The 27,391-nt window shown below is 38.0% G+C and overlaps 1 protein-coding gene across 3 annotated transcripts; it reads left to right on the forward strand.

Moving 5' to 3' along the window:
• Positions 1-9,028: 9,028 nt before the first annotated feature.
• Positions 9,029-26,262, forward strand: LOC127974331 (cadherin-related family member 5-like). 3 transcript variants are annotated; one of them, XM_052577517.1, is made up of 16 exons: positions 9,029-9,213; positions 15,504-15,602; positions 16,954-17,162; positions 17,484-17,540; positions 17,618-17,710; positions 17,844-17,930; positions 18,113-18,265; positions 18,376-18,546; positions 19,282-19,372; positions 19,468-19,574; positions 19,823-20,023; positions 20,130-20,261; positions 20,957-21,035; positions 21,829-22,022; positions 23,049-23,069; positions 24,228-26,262. In XM_052577517.1, exons 2-16 carry the CDS (start codon positions 15,536-15,538, stop codon positions 24,894-24,896), a joined length of 2,331 nt encoding a protein of 776 aa, XP_052433477.1. In that variant the 5' UTR covers positions 9,029-9,213; positions 15,504-15,535; the 3' UTR covers positions 24,897-26,262. The 3 variants fall into 3 exon arrangements, with proteins under 3 accessions (XP_052433477.1, XP_052433486.1, XP_052433495.1); XM_052577526.1 differs by having other exon boundaries at positions 18,155-18,265; XM_052577535.1 differs by lacking the exon at positions 23,049-23,069 and having other exon boundaries at positions 25,784-26,262.
• The last annotated feature ends 1,129 nt before the right edge of the window (positions 26,263-27,391 follow it).

A 27,391-nucleotide genomic window follows, 5' to 3' on the forward strand; every position in this document is an offset into this window, starting at 1 on the left:
TTTGGGGAAAAAACAATAATAACAAAAATAGAAAATTGCAAAATGTAAGACTTTTCAAATGGTCTCATTCTTTTGGACCTCTTTTGGTGTATATATATATATATATACACTACAGTTTTAAAGTTTGGGCTTAGTAATCATTTATATTAATAGTTTTATTCAGCAAGGACACATTACATTGATCAAAAGTGATCTTTTGTAAAGTTAAATTATAATCTGAATTTAAGAATCCTGTAAAAATTGTACAGTCGTTTTCAAAGAAAATAATAAGCAGCATAACTGTTTTAAACATTTTTTTTAATGTTGTCACATCCTTGGACTTTTGTGTTATGTTGTCATTGCCTATGTGCTCCGTGACCTAGTTTTCCTCAGTTGCCCCGATTAGTGCATCTGTTCTCCTGTCCTTGTTAATCTTCTTTTTGCTAATTTGTTTGCCTGTATTTATAAGCCTTCAGTTTCTGTCTACTCATCGTCCGGTATTGTGAATGTTGCCCTTACCTGTGTCTCCTGCCTGTCTCCTGTTATTAACCTTTCTGTGGATTTATTAAAGACTTTTTGAGTGGATCTTCATCTTTGTGCATGTGTCTAGACCATGTAACCTGACAGAATACCAGACGGATACGGATACTTTTTTTTTTTTTTGCAGCAATCTTCTTTTTTTTTTTCATCATTCCCTTCCCATGGCTATCCCTGCTGTTACACTCTTCTGCCTGGAGCAAGGGGATTAATCCCTCGAAGACCACACGAGGGACTTCATACATCTGGTTAATCTCACCACCTTCTCGGACTGCTCGCTGTGTGTTTAATATCTAATCAGCCTCAGCTAGCGGTTCAGTGCTAGCCTACCCGTTGATGTTCCTCGAGGGAGTTTCGCCGCTTTTATTGGAGTGTTTGCTGGAGAGGAATGGACAGTATTTTTCCATCTGCCCTGCTGAGGAAGATATCTCCAGCCCCACTCCTGAACCAGAGACCAGTCAGCCTTCACCACAGCTTGCACAGAGCACAACCCAGAGCCCACTGCAACCACTGAGCCTGAGCCTGCCTGCAATCAAAGAACCCAGGACAGCAGGAGCAACTGAGCGGAACATCGTCCCGGAGCCTGAGCTCAATGACGCAACTGACCAGGTGTGCGAGCCGACTTTACTGTCCATTCTGGAGGGAGTTCATATGGAGATTGCGGTCTCGGAGGGAAGCCCCCATCACACACTCGACTCTACAACTGGTCACTGGACAAAATTATGAGGAAATAATGGTTTTACTAAAGAGGATCTGATTGACTAGGTTGGGGAGGTAATTCTCTCTGTTTCTGAATCTCCTGAATCTCTGCTGGTTCTGTCCAGCTCTTCTAAGTCTCCTGGATCTCAGCTGGTTCTGTCCAACTCTCCTACGTCTCCTGGATCACCATTGGTTCTGCCCAGTTCGGCTCCTGAGCTCCGTGTTAATCTCGAGTTTCCACCCAGCCTCCTTCTACCGCCTCCTCTACCAGCAAGTTTCACAGCCTCATCTCCACTGGTTCCTTCCAGTCCCTCAGCTCACCCTCAGTCAGCGCCATTTGGGTGCTCTGATCCGCTTTGGGACTTCCAGTCTTTAGCTCCGTCTAGGCCTGAGAATCCCTGTTTTCACCTCCAGACTTCAGGTCCTGAACTCCTCCTCAGTCATCCAGCTCCACCTTGGTCAGTCATCAACCATCTGCTGCCTTGGGACTCCACTCCTCTGGCTTTGTCTCATCACTCTGTTCTTCTGGCTCTGTCAGGCTCCTCCTTCCCTTCGGCCTCTGTCGCTCTGGCTCCACCGCAGTCTTCCGGATCCCCGTCTCAGACTTTGTCACCTGATCCATCAGCTCCACCTTGGCCTTCCAGATCCTCTGTGTCACCCTGTCTCTCAGTCTGCTCTGCTCCACCTGGGTCTACATCTCAAGTTTCTCCATCACTCGTCCCCATGGTGTCTTCTGCCATTGCTCCACCATAGCGCCACCCTCTCTCAACTCTGCTCTGGGGCCACATCCTGGCTGGTCTCTGGGTCTCCACCTGGTTCCTCCCTCCATCTGAGCCGCCTTGGCTTCTCCTGTCTCCATTCTGGCTTCTCTTTCCATCTCCACCTTGGACTGTTTGTTGTCCTCCTCCAGGGTGTCCATCTTCCGCCTGAACCTCCACCAGTATTGTCTGCCTAACTTCTTGCCAGACCCTTGCCATCCCCTGTCACCATTCCATCTCTACTCCTTTGTCCTCCTCCCACGTCCCCCTCCGTCCTGCCCTCTGTTCCTGTGGTGCGAGGGAGCACCTTCTGGGAGGGAAGCAAATAGTCACATTCTTGGACTTTTGTGTTTTCATTCCCCATGTGCTCCGTGACCTAGCTTTTCTCAGTTGCCCTGATTAGTGCATTATTGTCTCCTGTCCTTGCTAATCATCTTGTTTGCTCATCTGTTTGTCTGTCTTTATAAGCCTTTAGTTTCTGTCTACTCATTATCCGGTATAGTGAATGTTACCCCTGTGTGTCTCCTTCCTATGTCCTCTTATTCACCTTTCTGTGGATTTATTAAAGACTTTTTGAGTGGATCTTTCATCTTTGTGCATATGCTTAGACCAGATTACATGACAATTCTAATAGCATATTAACCATTTAGGCGCCAGATGTTTTATCCTAAAACATTTAATTTTGACATCTTCATTTCAAAAGGCTATATTTTAAAAGTGATAAAAGATAGAGACTTGCTGTCAATTATAAAGATATTAAGGATGACCCAATGTTTATGTAGGATAAAGTTTAATGTCTAGCATGGTAAAAAATCTCCCGCCTCGTTCCACGCAACACTAACACGCCTGCTAATTTCGCGATGAACAGGGAAACACTGTTTACACCACTGACATTAGATAATAATAATAATAATAATAATAATAATGCCAATATTCGCTGACAATATTGCTCTGATAAAATTGCTCACTCTCACACTAGCTCCACTTTTGTTCGCACTGATTCAATGTGCTCTAGCTTGAAGATTTTGTATAGAAGCATGACGTTTTTTGAGTCAGAGATGAAGTATTACATGTCTGCTATCTGGTGAATCTCTGCTATCCTTATGAAATTTGACATCCTATTTGACAAAATCGGCCGTTTTATTCAGTGCCGCATCTTGTCGAGTAAACTCGACCGTGTCGCCAAGAGGGTTAAAATTATTTCTGAATCACATGGCACTGAAAATTCAGCTTTGCCATCACAGGAATTAATGACTTTTTATATATTTCAATAGACAATTGTTCTTTTAAATTACTATTATTGTTTTTACTCCATTTTGATCTAATAAATGTAGCCCTTCTGAGAACAAGAGACTTAAAACATAAAAAAAAAAAAAAAAACTGGTACTGTATATATACAATCATTCAAAGTTATTCATAATAAATGTACATTTCACAAGAAAGGATTTTAATATGCAACCACAGACCAAGTGAGGGAAAAAAAATTACGATTTGTTTGTCTTATATTGCAGAAAAACTACTGAATATTAAACAATTTTAGTAGGATTGCCATAATGCAGTCAATGGAAACCCGGCTGAAATGTTCAGAATGTTTATGTCAGTTTGAGCTGAACACTGATTAATATCTATGAGTCATAAGAGACACCATGTATCCTGCACATGTATAAATCAGAATCAAAATGCCCCAGAGAGCACTATATCTGTACTCATCAGATAAATAGTTCCCAAATTAAAAAATCTGTCATTATTTACTCACCTTCATATCATTTCAAACCTATATGCAATGGCTGTTCATAGTGACCAGGAGCTTGAAAAACCACAAAATAAATTTGAGAGTGAGTGAAAATTGGCAGAACTTTAATTATGGGTGAACATTTCCTTTAAAGTAGTCTCATTTCCCAGTGGGAATGAATATAGCATTTACAAGTAGATATACCAGCAATCATGCAGTTTGCTGCATGTTGATAATGAGAATTGGTTAATGAGTTGAGGTTTACAAGTGATATTAATTTGCCGTACCTTCTGTGCTAGATTATAGACATCAGATGTTTAATGTAAAGTGTGCACTGCTGCATTACAGAGAACTGAATTGAACTGTGAGAATGCTAGAGTTTCAAACTCCACATGAGGGTAATTAGCTGCTAATTTGAAATATTGATGACTCATCCAGCACTACACAGTATGTTGTCCAACCAAATGCTTTCTGTAAGAATACCTTTTACCACCTGCCACCAACTAGCAATGGCAATTTTGGCTGACAGTTATGGCATAAATTAAAACCTACTGGCTGCATGGGTTTGAAGCTGCAATGAACTGGAAGTAGCAACAGATATTTTCTTCTTTATTGTGACGCATAAATGAATGAATTATAAAAAAAAAGGGTAGTGGTTGTTGATTGGATGGAGGCAGATCTGAATGTGTCCTGGTAGTCGATTGACCAGACACTAACTCAAACTCAGTGTCATATACTGTAGATGGATGGATGAATTGATGGATTGATGGATGGATAGATAGATAAGGTGTTGCTTGCAAAAACTACTCAAAGAAGATGAAAAATGGCAATTAAAACAACAAAGATGAAGATGGAAACGACAACAACAGACACGGGACAAGGTCGGAAGATTCATACATTTGCACAAAATATAAATTGAGTACAAAGAGCATAAAACAGTAGTGCCAGATGCCTGTACTGACTTTATAAGGCTAGAACAGTAAACAGTGCACAAGATATAATGCAAGCATGTATCCGGTCTACACCACTGAAATAACCTCTAATATAGCCAAGCAGCAATTTTATATAAGATTTATATAATCACAAAGATTAATTCAACATCCTTCCAAGTCTTCACAGTCTTGTTCTCAATCCATGTGAGTGCACTTACATATGCTGATTAAAAATTAGGTGTATAATATATTAGTGTACAAAGGATAACCTTGACATATTTTAATCCTGACACAGACCTATTGATAGAGCAAAATCATGTAAAAACCATCTGCAGGCTTACTCACACCACAGTGTCAGAATGACTCACAGTATCAACTCACTCCTCTCAGAGCTTTTGTGATTTGGTTCCATTTAATGTAAGATGCAAAACCTATTCATCTTACTCCTCTTGTTTCCCTCTTTTTTTCTCTCCTCAAAATTAGTTTTGAGCTGCTTTGCAATGATGTGTATCATGAAAAAGTTCTCTACATATCCAGACAAATTGAATCTCTGCAAGATTCTTTAATGGTCGCGCGGTACAACTTGGAGCTGTCAGAAAATTCTGAGCTTTAATTACAAGTTCTGTGAGGCTGTGAATGATTTTTTGCAAGTTGGAATGCAATTATGGTAAGAGGGTAAGAGTAGGTCATTCAAATATTCTATATATATATAGAACATTTATATAGAATATTTATATATAGTATACATACTGTTTCATATCACGTACACGATACAGTATATTCTGTAAAAATGGTGAGTATAGAAAGCTAACCAATGCTATCATTTACAGAAGTGTTAGCATACATGTTAATCATGGTAGCAATTACAAAAAGCCTGGAGATGACAAAAGAGAAAAGAGATGACATGAAGAGTAAAGTGGAGACTGAGGGAGAAATTATTTGACTCTGTATAGCACTCATAGATTAAGCACAAATCACGTCAGTCACACAATCAAAAGCCAGTATAAATAAGTGAAGTTGAGCCTGGTTGAAGACTCATTAAAAGGCTTATTTCCTTCATCAGTAGAAGAAGGAAAGGGCAATTTTCCAGTGGCCAAATCCAGAATAATATTTCCTGCTTCATTGGTTCCGCTCAGGAAAGTGACTGAAATATTTGAAGTGCTCCTGTCACACCGGGGAAAGCACAAAAATGTCCTTAAATTCTGATGAAGGGCATATTTCATCAAAATAACTGCAGCTCAATGAGAGATATTTCTGACATGTGTGCCCACAGTCTTATTTAATTGTGCATCCAGCGCTGAAGGAAAGGTCAGTGGATCAGAACAATGGCTGAGTGGCCACTAAACCCAATCAAACCAAGTGAGGAAATTGGCCTTTACGGAGACAAAAGACAGGAGATATCGGCGGACAGAAGAGGGTAAGAAGAAATTACAAATAAACTAAAAAGAAAAGGAAATGCAAAGACAGGAAAAACAAAGAGAGAAGAGCGAGAGACACTCAGAGAATCAATGGAATAAATGGAGATTGGACAAAAAATATATTATACTGTATATGATTTCAATACGGCAGTCTCTCACAATGAAATGAATAAACCACCGATCTACAGTATAACAGGGAACATAATATAGATCAGTGGTATAAACAGGATCAGCATGGTACAGCTAATCCAACGCTGAATCACAGAGCGGCCTGGAGATACACACAGCTCTTTCATTCAGAGATTTGATCAAATTCATGACGCAAGAATTAATTAAAACTCATTTTCATTATGTAAGAGTTTTTCTAACTGGGTAAAATAAAGATTTAAATGTTAAGTGTACCATTTTTTTAAAATGTTTGTCCAATATACAGAGACTGTGTGTGGTCTGTTTGGGGCGGGGTTACTTGTTTGTCCAACCAATGAGAGATAGGGGAGTGTTTGGGGAAACACTTTAAAAAATATTTTCAATTAATGGCACTGTAGTTGCCCAGAATTTACTTTTAAAACAAAAGTATACATATGTAAACTTAAATAAATAATAATAAAAAAATTCTAAAGTTACTTTTACCAATCATTATAATATATATTTTTATTTAGAGCATAATCATTGTTAACATAAAAGTATTAAATATGTTTTTTCATAATTAAAGCTGAAATAAAATACAATAGCACTTTATAATAAGGTCCTATTAGTTTACATAAATAATTTACTAACAATGAACAATGCCTTTGTTACTGTAGGCCTTATTAATGTTACCACATATGTTACACTAATGATAACAAATAGAACCAGAAAAATAGAATAATAATGGAATAAAATATTACATGAAAAATAAAAAGTTGTTACTTTGGCAACTAACTAAAATAAGTTATTATAAACCTATATAGAAATCTGAAAACTAATTTAAAAAAATGACAAAAGCACATTAATGACTAAAACCTAAATTAAAAATATAAAAAATAAAAGCAAACTCTAAATCTTAATACTGTAATAGTGTATAAATGATAGTAGACAGCTAAACCAGCTGAACACAATCCCACAATCTGAACAATTTGCAAATCACTTTAAGGAAATCTAACTCGTATACATTTTAGATTTGTCTGTGAGTTTGTGCACATCAAAAATAATTATATTCCATGCAGTAGGCCTATTAACATACAGATTGCAATGGTGTGCATAGTATTCAATATTTCAATGCATATGTGACTGAAAATGAATTAAAAACACAATTTTGTAAGAGTATATTCTTGAATGCGTGCATGTGTCCATGTGCACACTGAGCTCTCTCCTCATGAGGACATGTACATCTGTCAACCCCAGCGGGAGCTCTAGAGGTGAACTCAGTCTAAGAGCCATCAAGTTCCCAAACAAACAAGGAAATCTCCAACGGCCCCTGCTGCCCTGCAAATCATCTCCAGATAATGTGCCTAAGAGGTGCTGAAGCTGACAGGGAAGGACATGGATCAGAAAGCAGTGATGGAGGATAATGAACTCCTCTGTGAGCCCCGCCGATCAATGCAAACAACCCTCTGATTGACTGCGTAGCTACGAGAGCAGAAACTGAAGGGTTTTTTCTTAGAATTTGCACATGCCTTGAGAACCTACAGGTGTGGTAGCTGGGCCCAGCTATGAGAAGTGAATGTCCAAGTGTATAATCCACAGTGCAAGAAGTGTAAGCCAATTATCTCCCCTTATATGTGGTGTTAAGGAGTGGTCCCACCGAAAGCAGATCAGCCTAGCAGCCTGTTATCTCATACAGAGAGAGGAATAGCAGAAGATTGTAGGTCAATTGGACGTTCTCTCACTCAAGTTCATAGATAAAACCCTGGCACTTCAATAGATTTTCAGTTATCAGTTCCAGCAGTTATGGTGCAAGAGCCACACAGACTCCTTAAGCAGTAAACATCGATACAAGGGAAGGAAATCTGTCAAATCATGCACAGGTCCCATTTCAAACATTAACGAAAGCGAATGGAGACCAGGTGCTTTCAAGTTAAAAAAACAAACAGCAAAGACACAAACAAAAAAACAAGCAAACAACAACAAAAAAACATTATTGTGTGTTATTATCATCAACTAAAAAAATAAATAAGTAAATGAAAGGAATATTAAAAAACAAAAAAATTACAAAAGCAATAAAAAAAAAACATAATACAAAACGCAAAAAACATAAAACATGAAGGAAATAAACAAATAAAAAAAATGTATTCTCAAATTGATATGAAAACTTAAATTAATAAAACTTTAAATATTGATAAAAACTAGTACTTATGTATAATACTAAAATAACACTAAATACTTTTATTAATTATTAATTACAAACATATTAATTACTATTTGATTTTTACATCATTCTCTAGTATTAGTTATACCATTTGTAATTTACATATAATTTTTTAAAACATATTTTGCATGTGTTACAGTCATGGACATTTTTGGAAAAAAATATTCTAAAAATGAAAAAGTATTTTTTTTTTTTTATTAAGAATTTATTGATAAAACGCACGTAATTGTCACTAAATTGTGTCAAAATGCAAAAAGAAAAAATGCTTTTGTGTGTAATGTGACCTGGAATAAATTATTATATATAATAATAAATTGTAAATAAATTATACCAAATCTCGGTAAGGATCTTGAGATCCTTTAGACAGACTGACAGCAAACAGGCCAACCCGCCCTCAGTCTGAATTTTACATCATGAGGCAGCAGATCATGTGTAATGACAAACTATTAGCATTTGCACACCTTGGACTGTATTAGCGTCAGCGCCTGAGCTAATGTTCTCAGTTTAACCTCCCTCTCATCAGCCAGAGTTATCCTGTCCTGAAAATGCTGTCTAAGCCCTCGCTCTGCTGTGTGAGAGCTCTTAATTCCCTCATTGTGTCTCTCTCTCTCTCCCTCTCGGCAGCCCTGACTTAACTAGCCAGAGAAATCTGTTGTGTTTGGCACTGTGGCTGCCCGCTGTTCCCTGTGGTGCAGGTTCCAGTCCCCCTCAGAGGACAGACATGTGGCGAGGGACAGGAGCGTCTACCGCAGGAAGTGACAGCAGGATCCCCTGAGCTCAAAAACAAAGGATAGCCACCAGCCGATCAACGGTGAGGAAATACTGAGGGCGTTCGGTCTAGTGTGTGATTGTGTTGTCTACACTTCACAGGACATTGACAACAGGTGCTTTCTTGTTACGACTGTAGCAAAAGCTCACTCTTCCCAGCAGGCTTGAGTTTTGTAAACCGTGCTGTTTTGACCAGTTTTCGTGATTAAGTAGATGCTTGATGCAGACAAAAGTATATATTTTGTGTCTGTATTAATAGACAGGTTGATAGATGTTCAGTGACCTCTGTAGATCAGTCTCAAAACAATCGGATTACTGAAGCATCCATTCAGCATAGCTTGGCAGGCCTGATCTTATAAAGATGACAGGAATACAGATAAATGGCTTTGTGACTTTGACAAGAATATTTCATTTGTCTTCACTCTTACATATTAAGTGATCTGTATCAGAAAGTCTGTTATTTTTCAGTTTGCCGACTAGCCCTGCTTCATACTAATAGTCTTATTATGCTTGAGTTCATGTCCAAAGCTGCTCTAATGAGTCTGATGTTCTCATCTGAGGAGACGGCATGAGTCATCGCACTTCAATTTATGCTGGACCTCGCTCGAGTTGCCGACCTTTCTCTGTAGTGTTTCTTAATGCGTTTCTGCAGATTTTTTTTTTTTAGAATTACAGAAAAATAACTTGTTATCATGAACTGATGTAATGTTATACTCAAACTAGCCTGAATTACTACAATTCTGTTCCTGTATCTTACACTCTCAGGTAAAAAAGCTTTTAAAGGGTACCCTATTTGTCCCTAACTGGGTGCATATTATTACCTTAAAGGGACAGCGCAGCCAAAATTAAAGATGCTGTCATTATTTACTCACCCTAAACTAAAACTAAAAATAAATCTATTTTAAGCAGTTTTTAGATACTTTGGGAATACACTTTAATAACTAGTGAAATTAAATGGTATAATGTGATTTGTGACACTATTCTAAATGTTTTATTAATTATCTATTAATTATTAGCTAATTAACTTATTTTTACCATACATTTTTGGGGACTTACTGTAAAAGACTAAATCTACCCAGCCTTGTTATATATATATATATATATTATTGCAGTAATAATATTAATAATGTAAAAAAACAGTATTTATAATTTCAATTGAATATTTAATATTTGAATATAGAAAATAAAATTAAATATAATTTATTCCTGTAATGACAAAGCTGAATTTTCTGCAGTTATTACTCCAGTTTTAAAATCATTCTAATATGGTGATTTGTTGCTTAGTTATCAATTATAATAAAAATTTAAAACTCTTGTGCTGCTTAATACTTTAGGCAGTTGTTGTTAAATTGTCATGATCCTGCCCTCGTGTCCTTGATTTTTCCTAGTCTTGAGGCAGGATCATGACAGACCCTTGTTTTGTGTACAAGCGCATGGCCTTGTCTTTGGGCCATGTGCTTGTGTTGTCTCGTTCCCTTGCCCCGCCCCCCTTGTTATCCTAGTCGTGTCGTGATTGCCCTATCTGTGTCACCTGTCGTGTCTTAATTGTTCCCCCTATTTAGATCTCCTAGTGTGCTCTGTCTTGCGTCGGTTCATTGTGTTACTTACGTGTTTCTCAGATGTGTTCCACACTTGTGACTGTGATTGTATCCTGTATACCGTGAGTGTTTGTTTATAGTTAGTGTTTAGTGTCTTTATCTGGTCAGCCCTGTCTTGTTTGGTTATTAAGTCCTTACCCTAGCCCTTGTTTTTCCCCCTCGTGGGTTTTTGTTTTCCCTTTTTGTATTTAATAAACCCTTTGTTGAGAATCCCTGTCTGCACCTGAGTTCCTCCCTTACCAATACCTGACAGAATGAACCGACCAAAAGGGAACTCAGCAGACAGGAGGCAATACTGGATGTTGTCAGCCAGCAAGCGAGATTGTTTTGAGGGCTCTCGCCTTGTGGTGTTCCGGGGGACCAGGGGAGGTCGTTCCGGAGCGAGCGGGCGAGAGGAGGAGCCCCAGAGGTCCCCACCTACCCAGCTGCCAACGGTTCCAGAGGGTCGTATCCTGGCCGTGGCCACTCTGGGGGATCAGGCACATCCCTCACCGAGTCCTGAGGTGCCTCCCACACCCGTCGGTCTCCCCGGGAAGCGAGGGAGACGGTTATCGTGGGAGTCTGCCTCGGAATCGTCGGAGTCAGCCCTGCCAGAGACCGAACTCCCCCAACCCGCCTCTGACCCAGCTGTGGTCTCTGCACCGCGCCCAAGGAGGAAGAGGAGGAAGAGGGGGCCTGCCGGTCCTGTGACCCCGTTTCCTCCCGTGCCAGCAGCGGAGAGCGCTGGCGTGCCCGTGCCAGCAGCGGAGAGCGCTGGCGTGCCCGAGCCAGCAGCAGTGAGTGTGCCCGAGCCAGCAGCAGTGAGCGCTAGCGTGCCCGAGCCGGGAAAGAAAGCTGTATGCAAGTCGGCAGTCGTGAGAGCGGAGGAGAGAGCCGCGGCCGACTCTGCAGCAAAGACTCTTGTACAGTCGGTTTCATCTCATAAGGAGATGCCAATTGTCCTAGCTGCTAAAGCATTTTCTGATTATTTGTCCCGTCTTGTCCAAATTTTAGAAATCCCCGTCAGTCCTGTCTTTTCCCCTGACCCTGTCCCCAGAAGTCCCAAATGTCCAGCCGTTGTCTCCCCGTGTCCTGTTGATGTGGCCCCGTGTCCTGTTGATGTGGCCCCGTGTCCCGTTAATGTCCCCCCGTGTCCTGTGGTCCCCCCGTGTCCAGTAGATGTTGTCCCCCCGTGTTCCGTAGATGTTGTCTCCCCGTGTCCAGCCGTTGTCTCCCCGTGTCCAGCCGTTGTCTCCCCGTGTCCAGCCGTTGTCTCCCCGTGTCCAGCCGTTGTCTCCCCGTGTCCAGCCGTTGTCTCCCCGTGTCCTGTTGATGTGGCCCCGTGTCCTGTTGATGTGGCCCCGTGTCCTGTGGTCCCCCCGTGTCCAGTAGATGTCGTCTCCCCGCGTCCCGTAAGTGTTGTCCCGCGTCCCTTGTCTGGTCCTGTCATGTCCCCTGTCAGTTGTCCCGAGACCCCTCCCCGTCCCTCACCACCCAGACCTGCCCGTACCCCCCGTCGTCAGCCTTCGTCCTGTCCTCCTAGGATTCCTACCCCTCCCACCCGCCCTGGTCTGTCCCCCATGAACTTTGTGGTCCCGCCCCCTCCCCTTCCCTGTTTGTTTTTTTTTATTTGTCACCCCAACCCTGCCGTTGTGTTTGCCTTTGTTGTTATTTGTCATGTTCTTTTGGTTTGTGTCTGTGTCCCAGTCTGTCATGTCAGTCATGTCCCGTGTTTGATGTTCCCTTGAGGAGCGTCTGGAAGCCGCTCCTTAAGGGAGGGGTTCTGTCATGATCCTGCCCTCGTGTCCTTGATTTTTCCTAGTCTTGAGGCAGGATCATGACAGACCCTTGTTTTGTGTACAAGCGCATGGCCTTGTCTTTGGGCCATGTGCTTGTGTTGTCTCGTTCCCTTGCCCCGCCCCCCTTGTTATCCTAGTCGTGTCGTGATTGCCCTATCTGTGTCACCTGTCGTGTCTTAATTGTTCCCCCTATTTAGATCTCCTAGTGTGCTCTGTCTTGCGTCGGTTCATTGTGTTACTTACGTGTTTCTCAGATGTGTTCCACACTTGTGACTGTGATTGTATCCTGTATACCGTGAGTGTTTGTTTATAGTTAGTGTTTAGTGTCTTTATCTGGTCAGCCCTGTCTTGTTTGGTTATTAAGTCCTTACCCTAGCCCTTGTTTTTCCCCCTCGTGGGTTTTTGTTTTCCCTTTTTGTATTTAATAAACCCTTTGTTGAGAATCCCTGTCTGCACCTGAGTTCCTCCCTTACCAATACCTGACATAAATATTTTTAAGCTTTATTTTTCCAGCATTCTTTAATGAACTGAAAGTTCAAAAGAACAACATTTATGTCAAATTGAATTGTTTGTTACAATGTAAAAGTCTTTTATTCAGTTTGCTGAATACAAGTATTCATTTATTTTCTTTTTTTATCGTACTGAAAACAAACTTGGACAGTAGTAGTGTTGTACAGTAATATTTATGAATTAATTTTTAAATTATACTTCTAAAAACTTTTACATTCATTTACAATAAAATCAGTTGCAGCATTGTGTGCATCTTTTTTAAATGAATGATTCTTTTAAATGACTGACACTTTTCATAATCTCTTAAACTGCACTGGCAATCACCGTGGAGGAATGCACTATATGATCTCTGCAGATGAGTGCTCTCAAATATGAGATTAAACTAATCAAATCAAAACAACACAATACAGTGGCATTGCTAATTCTACATATACTGCTGCTAAAACTCTGAAGATCTTTAATTTGGTGAAGTGGTCTTAATCAACACTGGCAGACAAACTCAGACATAAACAGCAAGCTGCCATGTGCAGCAAGAATATTAAACCATATTGTGCTGTAATCCCATAATCTTGAGACCTACTTCCTGTTTCGTATTAATTGCTCGATTTAATCCCTAATCACATGCAATCCACATACAGTCATTATGTATCCAAACAATCATTGATTACATCTGGCATGAATGCACAATATGGAGGAGCTTCTGACATGGTTAACATGGTTAGCAAGCTCTACTGACACTGGATTACTTTTTTTCTGACACAGGATTGCACAGGTAAAAAATGTAATCAAGCCATTGTCCTGAAACATGAATTATTAATTATTAGACTCTTTACACAAATTGCATTTAAACTACTAAATTATATAACTTATCATTTAAATATATTGCTATTTAGGTCTTGGCTAAAAACTGACAAGCAGTAAATAAAAACGTCCCACATTATAATGCATTAAGTAAAATTAAACTGTTAATTAAACTCTATACATTAATATTGATTTTAATGGCTTTGCAATTTAAGCATCATAATGTAATGTAAAATAAATGTGATTATAGGCTAAAATCCAACGCTCAATTTCATACAATACATAACAGTGGGTCCCTGGTCCGTCTCTTCTCTATCATTATCATTTCTACCAGATAGTGGAATAAAAACCTCTAATGTTAAGATTGGGGTCAGTAAGATTTAGTTTTTCTTTTAATTAATGAGTAGTTTTACCAAGGATGCATTCATTTCATCAGAAAAGCGACAATAACGGCATTATAAAAGATTTTGGTTTCAAATAAAAGCTGTTGTTTTGAGTTTTTATATTTAACAAAGAATCCTGAAAATGGATCCACCACAATATTAAGCAGCACAAACACAACTGATATTAAATCAGCATATTAGAATCATTTCTGAAGGCTTGCGTGACAGTGAAGACTGGAGTAATTCAGCTTTGCCATCACAGGAGTAAATGATATTTTTAAATATATTACAATGGGAAATTATTACAATTCTGTATATATATATATATATATATATATATATGCATATATATATATATATATATATATATATATATATATATATATATATATATATATATATATATATATAATTTCAAAAGTTTACACCCACCCCAGCCAGTCTGAAGGACTGTCCTTATAACCTTTCCCAGGGAGGACAGGAGTGATGGTGTCCTCTAGTGGTCATGGGATGAATCCCCAGTAAAGGAATAATCCCCCCCCCCCCCAATGACAATCCTGTTATTATTTACTAATCCTCATGCAGTTATTTCTTTTCTTGTACAGAAAACAGCTACATACAAATTTTGCTTTGACAGCATGCAGGTTTGAAATAAGGGAATTCAAATAATGACAAATATTTCATTTTGCATGAACTATCCCGTTACATCCAACAAAATGATCAATAATTAAATATAAGATGGGTTAAAATGTGTAGTAGGGCACAAAAATGCAGCGATCTCTTTTAGTCACACCTGGACAGCCAGCAAAACTTAAGAGGGGAAACAACAGTTCTTAGGCAGCTTTGCAGGCATTATGTGAGGATTTGAGACAAGCTCTTATGTGAAGGATCAAAAGTGTGGCCTGGAGGTCATGTAACCGACATCACTGCCAGGCTGCTGGCTTGACACTGGCTAAAGACTTCATAATAGGTTTGAAGAACTAGGAAAGACCTTGGGTGAAGAATAACATGACTAAACAGAAGTAAACAAACACTTTATTGGTGAGAGGTGAGACTGTGTCTCTCAGGTTTTAGTAATTCGTTTATCGGTTTGACTTGGCTGATGAATTTCAGATGGTGGCGCCACAGTATAAATATGCTTTGTTAATCTGATTGAATTGACCTTTGGTGTGAATAAGAAAGTCTGCTCTTTGTGACAGGTAAGATGAGCGCTCTAAATCCTTCAGAGCGACTGACTGTCAGGGTTTGGCATTTCTTTTACAGCAAGGAGACGTGAGCCCAGGGGAATATCCACCATGTTGATGCCATGGAGATTGTTCTTCTGCCAGATGGCACTGAACATATTCTATCACATCGCAAAAGGTAAACACCTCTCTGAAATCAGGATCCACAAAGGCTGATTTTCACGAATCACTGCTCTGCCATGTAGTAGATGTTAACACGTGCGCCTGAAATGGTTATGAGGTTGTGGAAATGATGATGAGTCTCTGAATGGCTCTCTTCTATTGATGAGCCTGTCGGAAAGTCATGCAAAATCTCAAATGTGTTTTCTTGACAGAACTGAGATTGGGAAAGGGACCGCAAACAGAGACTCTTGATTAAAGCAGACATTGAACTGTATTCACAACTGATTTTACGTTCATAACTTGGCAAATTTCAGGATTTTTGACAACAACATAAGCCAAACAATATGCAGGGACTTGATTTGATCCATTAGAAATGATTGTGGCCCCAGTGTTGTGCAAGGGCCCCAGTCAAGGCCCTCATGATGTGTGCTTGTGGACTTGTGGCCTTTTACTTGTGCATCTGTGAAGTTTATAAGATCGCGGAGCCAATTGTTATTTTATATTTGGGAAGGGGAAAAGTTATAATATAAGAGAGCTTGGTAAAAATACCTGGAAAAAGAAAGATGTTTCAGATGCGGTACAAGTTGCTTACATTTTTTTTAATCAAATATTATGAAAATAAACCTTTATTCTTGTCATAAAATGTGTACAGATTTGTCTAGATACCAAAGTCAGCAATCAAAAGTCAGAGCTATAAAACATTTCTCATCCAATTTATAAGACCAATCTATATGGACAGTCTGTTCTGTTGTATTAGCAATTGTGTCTTTTGGTACTATTGATTTTGTAAACAAAATATTAATTTAGTGAATTTAATTAGGTACTTTAATATGAATATTAAATGACATATTAGGGGGAATTTCCGAGTTCTGATTACTTCAGAATAAAAATAAAACAAAAAAAGAGTAAGATTTCGAAGATGTTAACTCCAAATTCTGAAGAAAAAAAAAAACTAATTAATAAATTAGAATTAAAGTCTAAAGTGAAAATTCAGGAGTCAGAATTGTGAGGTAAGAATAAGATTTGCAAGGTGTTCATTTCCGAATTCTGAGAAAACGAGTCAGCATTGTGAAGTGTTAAGTCTGAATTAAAACGTGAGCATTGCAAGAAATCCGCTTGGAATTGTAGAACTAAAGAGAAATGCAGTGTGAACTCTTCTAAATCCACAAATATAACTTCCAAGATGTTAACTCACAACTGCAAGATATAAACTCAGAATAAAGATAGAATTGTGCATGTTACAATTATTCCTGCTCTCCCTGCTATTACAAAGGTGTTGCTTTATAAATTAGCTTTGCAGTCTGTGATTGTATGGATGATTTGTGTGTTGTCCTCATAATCTAATCAGTCTCTCATCTGTACGGCAGCCAGTTTGTGCCTTGGTGGTCAAGACATATTTGCCACGGTCAGAGAGAACAGTCTCACTGGAGAGTTCATAGCCAACCTCAGCATCAACGGAGACCCTGGAGCCAGTAGCATCCGCTTGTGTCTCACTGGAGAAAACGCTGACTGGTTTTACCTTGAAGGCAGAACGATCCGCCTCAACTCGTCGTTTTCAAGGATCTTAGATCGAGAGGTGATTAACACGAGTAGTGGCTGTTAGCGTGTGGAGGCGAGCTAGAATAACACTGAAGCATTAGGACCGCCAGAAACACTGGAGGAGTTTTAAGCCATAGTTTAGTGATTTAAAATAGAATGTCTATTAATTACTGTTGTAATTTGTTGTTATTATTAAGCTTTATTTCACCAGATTCGTCTGTTGAGACCAGGCCAAAACAACATAAAACATTACAACATAATGCTTTAATCCTAAAATGGGTTTTGTATGTATGTGTTTGTGTGTGATAATTGTGAGATGACCCAATTAACAGATTTTTTTTCCTGTGGTAATTTACAGGTGCTGGGATCCGTTCTGATAGCTGCTTTGACGTGTTATGAAGATAATATAATTAGGGTATGGTATGAAAACGCATTGCCAAAATAATGATGCTTGATCCTGGAGTGCAATTAACCCCCGTTCTCGTATTTCAGAGTCGATATCGAATCATGGTGGAAATATTGAATGAAAATGACAATATGCCATATTTCCTTGAAGACACAATTCAACCACGATATATAAGTGAGGTAAACATTTTTACGCTAGATTTTTGACTCTAATCTCCTGTGTGAAATGAACCTTTTACATTTTACATGTGGGATTATTCGAATGAATCATTATAACCTAGAGTCCTGACGCGAATCCTGACTCTGTTCACAGTTGCTGAGTGTAAACTCGATGGTGTTCACAGTAAAAGCTAGAGATGGCGATGGAGACACGATCACTTATATGACCGACAAATCTACAGTGAGTGACGCATTCAATAAAGGACAAAATTACAGATGAAAGACTGAAAGAAAGGTTTTGCAGTATTCTGTCTGCAGCTGACTGACTAATCCTCAAACCAGCACAATACAGAGGCCACAGACATGTATTTGTACAACATAAAAATACATGGATGCTATTAGAGAACCCCTTTTCCTTTCCAGAATCCAAGAGAGCATTACCAGCACTGTGTGTCTCTCATTCAGGCCGATGCCAGCTATTTTAGGATTGATCTGCCCAACAGCGGGATGGTGATCCTGGATAAACCGTTGGACTTTGAGACTAAAAACCAGCTGCAGGTGGTCATATTTGCTGTGGTATGTAGCACATGTTATTCACATATGTGCCGACTGGCAATCACAGGACATTTATGTGCTGGAAGGGAATCAGAATTAAGAACGGCCATTCTTGCTGTTTAAATCAACAGGAGACGAACACAAAAGAGAAGTACAGCACAACAGCGACAGTCACCGTGAATGTTCTAGACGGTGATGACCAGTATCCTCAGTTTCAGCCATGCGTACCAGTTGATGAAGATGGAGATCATAATATCTGCACCAACCCTGTGTACAGTGTTAACATCACAGAGGCAGATGAGGTATGTGGTAACATTTTAAAGTACAGCTGATTGATTTAGCTGAAAATTACCTTTTGTACACACTACTGTTCAAAAGTAAAAACAACAACAACAACAACAACAAAATGTGTTTTGCATTTATTCAGCAAGGAGGGATTAAACTGATCAAAAATGGACATTAAAGGAATTTATAATCTTAAAAAGAAATCTGTTTCAAGTAAACACTCTTATTTTGAACCTTCCATTCAATAAAGAATGAATGTTACCTAAACAGCAAATCAGTATATTAGAATAATTTCTAAAAGGATCATGTGACTTTTGATGGTTGTATGTACAGTATGCATGTATGTATGCATTTAGCAAACCCTTTTATCCAACGCGACTTACAGTGCATTCAGGCTAAAAAAAAATTTCCCTAACGTGTGTTCCCTGGGAATCAAACCCACAACCTCTACCACTTGAGCCACAGGTAGAAACCAGAAACCAGTTTCTACCAATTTTAGATTAATTAATACAATTATAAATAGGAAATCTACAGTATCCACATTAGCTGTATGCAAAGTGTGTGCCAAAATTAAATGAAGTAATTAGAATTTTATTTCACAGGACCAATAAGCAACAATATTGTTAAGCAATAACAATAAGTATAATGTAACATTTTTTTTTTGCATTAAAAACATAATAAAAAAACAAGTGGAGCTGTGAAGCTTTTGTCTTCACCCGCATGGTTAAATATGAATGCTCTTTATGATCTAGGATGCTGTGCTTTATTTTTCTCCGGGTCCCATTCATGCCGAAGACGGAGATAAAGACATACTGACTCCTCTAGTCTACAGTATTTTGTCAGGTGAGTTTATTGTACGTTGCATTGATCTATAAACTGTTTAACCCTTCAAATGTACATTATAGTTTTTTTTAATGATCTTCATAATGACTTTATAGGTGAAGATAATGGCAGATTTACAATCGACTCTAAAACAGGAGAAATCTCTCTCAGGCAACGTGTGGAAAACAGATTCCTCACACCTTCATTCAGACTCCGCATAATGGTATGAAGAGATGATGTCTATGTTTATGAACAAGATAATGGCTGATTTAACATGCTGATCTTCTGTATCGTGTTAACAAGGACACAGTGTGGAAGTACTGCCCTATTCAACTGCCATATTGCAAACCATAATGACAGACAATAAAAAGACAATAAAAAGAAATTGAATTGAACATAAATGTGTGGGTTATGTGACACAGTGATGGCATCAAAGTTCTCATCATAACTGCCCTTTGTAAACTCTGACAGGCTGCGCAGGCGAACGACCCAAAGAAATATTCGGTGGCGACGGTACTGGTGCATGTGGTGTCGGAGAACCGGTTTCCTCCAATCTTCAACAAAACCGTCTACAAAGGGTTCCTCACCGAGAGCTCCAGTCCTGCTACTCTGGTCACTACCTACGGGAACCAAGTCCTGGTCGTCCAGGCCATCGACAGGGACTTCAGCGATGTACAGTGAAAACATTTCCTTTATAGGAGACACTTAATTTCAAAATGCCTGAAAACTTTCTTTAAACCATTTTCTCTCTCGCTCTCTTTTTTTTGCTCTTGTGCAGGGAATAAACCCAAAAATCCATTACACAATGCAGCCCTTGATAGGTAACACCAAACTGTACCACATTACTCAGGATGGCATTGTGATTGCAAAGACCGACCGGCTCAGAGCGTTTGATCGACACATTCTGGAGGTGACAATTATGACTAAGACTCATTGATCTACATCAGGGGTCGGGAATCTTTTTTGATCAAAGAGCCAACATAAACACTTCTGATTGGCCATTGCCTTTAACAATTCAATCGAGATGTCTGTTATTGGCTACACTGCTCAGTGCTACAAAAACACGTTGCGAATAGAAACCTTTGATGCTCTTTAAAAGCACGAACCTATGTGTGATAGAGACCTGTTATTACAGCTTTTACTTAATGGTGCTCTTGCTTTCATCTGAGCACCCTCTCATACCCCTGTAGAAACAGGCCTGGTTTACTAAGTGTGTAGACATAAAGCAATTGGGGTTTTGTGTAGTTAATTATCTTGTATTGGGTGATCTGGTCTTATAGTAATTATAATATTTTAGTTATGATTTGGGTTGTTATTGTTTTGGTGAATGTCTGTTTGTAGGATCATAAAACAGCCCTGAATACACACTTGCCCGGCACAACTGTACATATTTTATTATTCTAAACTTTTCATTAACTTCAGTAGGCTGTATAGCAAAGAAGTTGTAATTGGCTGCACAAAGCTGAAATCTATTTTTTAGTTGATTATTTCTTGGTAAAGGGTGAGAGACCTGGTGGGGTTCCCAACCACTGATCTATATGCATGCCTCATTAATGCCATATTTGTCATGACATCTCTGGTGATGTGATGCTTTTTTTATCAAAGGTGATTGCAACAGATGAGGAGTCAGGTGAGACGGCCCATGCTTCAGTGGATATTGAAGTGCTGCAGAGGGGACAACCAGGTAAATGCATTTGAGTGCATTAATTATGTTAATTTCGAGATTTCTTTAAAATCAAGGTTACAGTTAAATATGTAAAAATATGATTTTTTTTTCTTCTATTAAATTGATAAAAAAAAAGTAGAGTTGCCTTCTGAATAAAATAGAATAATATCAAATAAAATATAAGGTCAGTTAAATATTGCAATTTGGAATCTCTGTAAAATAATCAAACAAATTAATAGTAATAATAAAAAACATGGTCTTCTCCAATTCAATTTATGTTTCTTTTATGCATGATACATTATTGATCCAACTTCAGTAAACTGGAATTGCATGAATTGCTATCATTTATCTTTCCTTTGAAAGTAATATAATATAAAACATTGCAATATGAAAACTCTGTACTACAAAATGTCGTCTTTTAATTAAATTCATATTTCTTGAATATTCATACAATATTGATAAAACTCCTATAAACTGAACTTAAAGTATGAATGGTTATAATTTGTCCTTTTAATATGGCTCTTAAGTTTATCCGCATTGTTAGAATCAATTACAGATCTGTGCCATTTCTGTAAATTAATATGGTTAATCTGATTATTTATGGTTGATTTAAGAGGCATGAATAACGTGTCAAATTAGATTTAGCCTCATCGTGTTCCCATTAACCTCTATCCTTCTCCAGCTCCTCACTGCCCTGCTTTTGGCAGTCATTCAAAACCAAACTATATGATAAACGGACCAAAAAAAAAAAAAAAAAAGTCTTTGTGAGAGCTTTGTAATTTTGTCTTTCAATCTCTAAACTCTCAAACAGTACCCAGAAGTCCGTTTGGCGAGGAACGTCTGTTTGGAGAGATGAACACAGGGATGGCTGGTGGCATCGCTGCTCTTGTTCTGATAGTGGCTGTGACATTACTATTTTTCTTCCTCTGGCTGGCCAAGAGACGGAGAGAGAGACGGGATCCAGCGGACAGGGGCGCCGTAGCTCTTGGGAAAAACCCAAATGTGGTAAGAGCTTTTGAATATACAGAGTAGTAAACTTTAGTCCCTTTGAGTCAAGTCAGTTTACCTGGCTGCCATCTTGGCTACACCCTTATAGGTAGCAATTTTGTACAGTATCTAAGCAATGTGAAGAACAGCAAAAACAGCTCCTGTCTGCTCGAATGTGGAAAGACATAAACCTCCAAAATTAATTGAGCTCTATTCAAATCACCTTCAAAATCCTGCAAAATGTTCTTTAGGTTGGTCCTGTTCAAGCACATGTAGATCTTAGAACAGTAAGAAGGTTTCCATCAAAGTTACATTCAACTTCATATAAATAACTTCACAACCAGCAGTCATTATAGTTGCAAAGTTACTTACAGTCTAAAATGGACTTTCAGAATAAATTGTAATAATTTATTGTAGTTTAGCATGCAGACCAAATGGCTTTATGTTTTTGAATGAAGGTGTTTTTCATCTTTGATCAAATTATTGAGTCAGTTAGCTAAAATGTGCATACAAGTATGTTGATTCAAACCCAGCTTCTAAGACGAGATGCTACATTTACCAATAAGGCATTTGGCTCTTAACTGAACTGAACTGAGTACTGTGATTTCTCTCATTCATTAATCTACAAGTGGCTTGTCTTCTTTTGCTTGTACTGCGGGTTGTAATATCAAAGCAACTAAAAGCAAGACTAGCTGTGAGCTCATGTCTTCTCTGAGCATATGCTACAAATACCAGGAGAAAAATACAACACATAAAGTACAGTATGTGTAGTATATATGTGCTACGAATTGTCCCTCTGCTTTGTTGTTTGTAGGATCTACAGATGTTCAAGCTAGTTTTTTTTTTTTCACTAAACATGGAAATGCCGCACAATAAATAAACTATTACATTATAAGCCAGCTTTAAAAGAATACATGTGTTTTGACTGGACAAAGATTACTGTATCATCAAGAAAAAATAGACTAAAGCATCATTTACTCAAAAAATTTGGAAACAGCCCCTGTCGTTTTCCCCTCACTTTTCTTTTTAATTCCTCTCATGTAGAGCTTAAGATGGTTTCAGCAGGTAAGTACTATTAAGTAGCTAGACGTGTTCTGCAGTGTCACTGTCCCTTGTGAAGGTGAGATGTATTTTCAGAGAATCTGAAAGCCGTATACTACTGGTAGGCCGGTTTAAATGGGATCGTCCATGTTACAGTTTATCATAAACACGGTGAAACATTTAAGCTGGTCAGTATATGAAGCACAGCCCCCTGTGTCTGATGATTTGGTATATTTATTTCACTGTGTGTTTGATTGATCTGTGTTTGTTATGTAGATAGGTGTTTTGTATTTGTGTATGTGTATGTGTATTACATTTTCAAGTTTAATAAACACTGTTGAAAATATAGTAATTGTTAATTGTTTATTGATTGATTCTTGAGAGATGAGACAAAACATACGCCACACTTTTACCTGACATTACTTGATATTGAAGACAATAAGAATGTTCTGTTCCATTTAATTTGCATTTACTGTTTACTAGATCCAAATGACATCTTATATATATATATATATATATATATATATATATATATATATATATATATATATATATATATATATATATATATATATATATATATATATATATATATATATATATATATATAAGAACGGGAACAAGAAAATATATATATATATTTTTTTTTTACACAGGATAGGCTATGTATTTATTTACTTCTTTTTAGTTTATTTTTCCTAATAATTATGTTTCTATAAAAAAAAAAAGTACTGTAACTAGCAACACAAAAAAAGAAAAAAAGAAAAAAGAAAAAGACATGCACAAATGCAGCATGATGGTGGCAACAGTTCAATAGATGGAACTGAAAATCTGATAATGTTCTATATATAATATATTTGTAATCAGCTTAATGCTATGTTTGCAAACACCTATTATAAATATTTGGCATAACAGTTCACAATATTTTTCAGATGTTTATTACAGCTGGAAAACACCCACACATACACACGTTCTGTGAGAAAATAAACAGGACGTTGAACCAAAAAGATTAATCCCCAAATAATTCCCCTCTACACAAACAGTTTTGTCCCATGTCTCAGGAATCAGTGACACACACAGCTCCTCTATAATCAGCACTGGACCACAGCAGAGGATTTGACCTGTTACTATGTCATGGTTGTTTGAGGCGACCCTAAATGCCCTTTTGTCCATGGTCAACAGGTCAATTCAGGACGTCCCATATCATTCATAGAGAATGCCTCTTACCACAACGAGGCATTCACTGACCATGAATACCCCAATGGTTTGTACACCAAAACAGAAGACATAGGCCTACTTCCTCCACCAACCAGGGTATATGAGTCTGACCGACCCACACCTCTGCAAGACATGCTGCCCATCCTGGTGCTCCCTGATATAACACCCACAAACCTCTCATCTTCAGCTCTGATCAATGGGAAAGCATGTGGAAAATCGGTCTCTTTTAAAGACGACACCGGAACAGCAGATGAGACTTTGCCCAAAAATGAAGGACAGATTGAAGTTGTATGCAATCAGATGGAAACCAGAGCGGATACTTTGACGCCTGTTGTGCAGCAAAACACTTTCACTATCGCCACAGCAGAAATTCCTGCAGAAATGCTCGACGTTTGTTGTCTAAATCCTTCAGTAAGTCCCAGAAATGAATACGTCTTCACTCAAGCTAATGAGGATGAGGAAGATGCATACAAAAACATGGCCTCTGTTATTTACAGCAGCGATGAAGACATGGGGGACGATGAGCCGAACGATTTAAGGCGCTATTACAAACATGGACAAAACCAGTTTACAATCGACCACATGAAGGCCATCGGATTACAAATCGAGGATTGGGATGAAATGCAAACCTGATTAGTCGAGCTCATTTGATTGTGTACCTTCTGAATGAGCTGCTTTTATGAAAAGCCAAATCCTTAAAAGTTTCAAGATCCAGACAATGTTTCAAAGGGAAAATAGCAAAAAATAAATAAAACATAAAATAAATAAATGAAAAAAAAAAAACAGGCTCATTAAAGGACATACATATGTTTAATCAAACACTACAGTTTTTCAGTTTTTGGTTTATATTCCATGCTTTCCTCGTGTTGGACTGGTAAGGAAATACTGTGCACATGATCAGCCTTAATTAAGACTCCGTTTAAATGAAGTTTTGATGACTGCGTCTTTGAGAAATTAGGATGTTATAGCCTGTTTTTGAATATTTCACCCACCTCTGATGCGTTTTTTAAGATATTCTGACATTGCGGTCAAACCCTGGAGCTAGATGAAAATGAAGCGTGTATTATAATCAAATGTATTTTCTGATTACTGATGTCTGCTGTCACTTGCTGTGTTCAAAATACTCAACCACAAAAGGTTGAAATAGACTGTAATGTTCTATTTAGCATTTGATTAATAAATGCCAGATGGCGAACACAATATTCTGTGCTAAAACGGATGCATTGCCTTGTTTGAAGCTGTTGAATATTCTGCCGCAAACATGTTGCAATTGTTTTTGGAATTTATGATGGATTAGATGATATTCAGGTGCTTCTGGAGAGCCTGTGAAATGGCTCTGTACATTATTCTGGAGCTTAAATGTTACATTTCAGAGCATTTTATATGGAGTCTTTTTCGAGGTAAAACTGCTTAAAGGCATAAAAAAAATTTTGACAAGGGAGCAAAGTTCATCTTTTACTTATATAATATAATAACTGCACTATAAAGCTCTGATGTGTCATTTCTCGGTTTGTCTGCAGGAGGCATCTTCACCCATCTCTCATCACCAAGTGTTGTAGGACGTCAGCAGCAGCATCACAATCAAATTTAACTCTGTTTCTAAAGGCACAGGCAAGATATCTGTGCCAGGACCAAGAACATTGTGAGAGACACATGGAGGTGAACATACTCATTTTTGAAGACAGCTGTTTTTGTGGTATTTTGTGTTAATGTTGAATGGTTTTTTTTTTTTTTTCTCGTGTGGAAGGACACAGTGGAACACAATCCCATGAGCCCTTGTCATGGCAGCTATATTTGTCGAAGTATGCTTGAAGTTTGGGATCTCATATTTTGTCAGAGAGAGTTAAGTTCAAATAACACATTCATTTAAAAAGCCACTATACTGTTAAACAAATATTAGGTAGGTAGGATTAAAAATAGAAATGTTTTTGAAAGATGTCTGTAATTCTCAAAAAGATGGCATTTGTTTGATTAAAACACAGTTTTCTGTTGTATTGTATTTTTTAAAGTTTTGTTCATTCCTGTGATGGCAAAGCTGACTTTTCAGCAGCCATTACTCCAGTGGCACATAATCCTTCAGAAAAAATATAATGTGTTGATTTGGTGCTAAAGAAATATTTATTATTATTATTTTTATTATTATTATGATCAATTTTGTTATTATTTAATATTTTTTGTAACTTTCAGAAATATTTTCTGACATTGTAAATATCTTAACTGTAATCTTTGATCAATTTATTGTTCTTTTTTTCTTCTAACAGTAAATCCAACCATTTAATAAATCAGAATACTCTGTATCTGTATATACTGGAAATGTATTGTCACTTTTCATAAGGAGTGTCTGTAATGCAACAACGCAACATAAAACTGTTTTTATAAACACACAGCAGAAATACATTCATTAACCAAGAACTGTAAATGTTGAGTTGACCTAAAACGAAAATGCTGTTATCTTTTACTCACCCATATGACTTTTTTTTTTCTGGGCAGTGTTCATGCTGCTCTTTTCAACACAATGAAAGTGGGTTAGCCAGAAGCACCTAATCATTCACTATATTGCAAGTCTTCTGAAGCCATATGATTGTTCTCTGTGTTGAACAGAACTGTGCTATCTGAAATGTGCTGCACACAGAAATGTGCTATTTGGTGAATATACTGCCTTTAAAATCTCAACAACATAATGCATTTTATAGCTGGGGTTTGTGCTGTTTTATGAAGTGTGTTCACAAGAGGGCACCATTAGACCATTTTCCATCTGTTACCAAAACTTTGCTGCGGAGTGAAGTTAAAGTTTGACATCCAAAATTGACACATTGGACACTGGCAACGTGACAGATGTCCGGTTAGTGCTGGTACTGAACAACTGTATGACTTCAAACTGTCGAAATCTAAATTCTTAGAATGAACGCGTTTTACTACTTATATAAATTGAACATAATGCATAGCTACATCAAAATGCATTTTAAATATGTGGAATTCTAAAAGTTTTGTCAACGTTTGGTTGATGTTTTCAAAATATTGTGTTCAGAAAAAAAAAGAAAAAATATGGGAGTGTAGCGTATGTGATGCTTGTTGAAATGACCACTAGACGGAGCTAATATACGCCTATGAAAAGTGTTTATCACAGT

The sequence above is a fragment of the Carassius gibelio genome, chromosome A4 (assembly GCF_023724105.1).
Source record: "Carassius gibelio isolate Cgi1373 ecotype wild population from Czech Republic chromosome A4, carGib1.2-hapl.c, whole genome shotgun sequence".
In the NCBI taxonomy this organism is placed as follows: domain Eukaryota; kingdom Metazoa; phylum Chordata; class Actinopteri; order Cypriniformes; family Cyprinidae; genus Carassius; species Carassius gibelio.

What these genes read in the sequence shown, in the direction of transcription:
- LOC127974331 (XM_052577517.1), top strand. Translation starts at nt 15,536, where the DNA reads ATGTTGATGCCATGGAGATTGTTCTTCTGCCAGATGGCACTGAACATA. An exon ending in AACCACGATATATAAGTGAG is followed by an intron (nt 17,711 to 17,843) that starts GTAAACATTTTT and finishes CTCTGTTCACAG; the next exon opens with TTGCTGAGTGTAAACTCGAT. An exon ending in AGTCTACAGTATTTTGTCAG is followed by an intron (nt 19,373 to 19,467) that starts GTGAGTTTATTG and finishes ATGACTTTATAG; the next exon opens with GTGAAGATAATGGCAGATTT.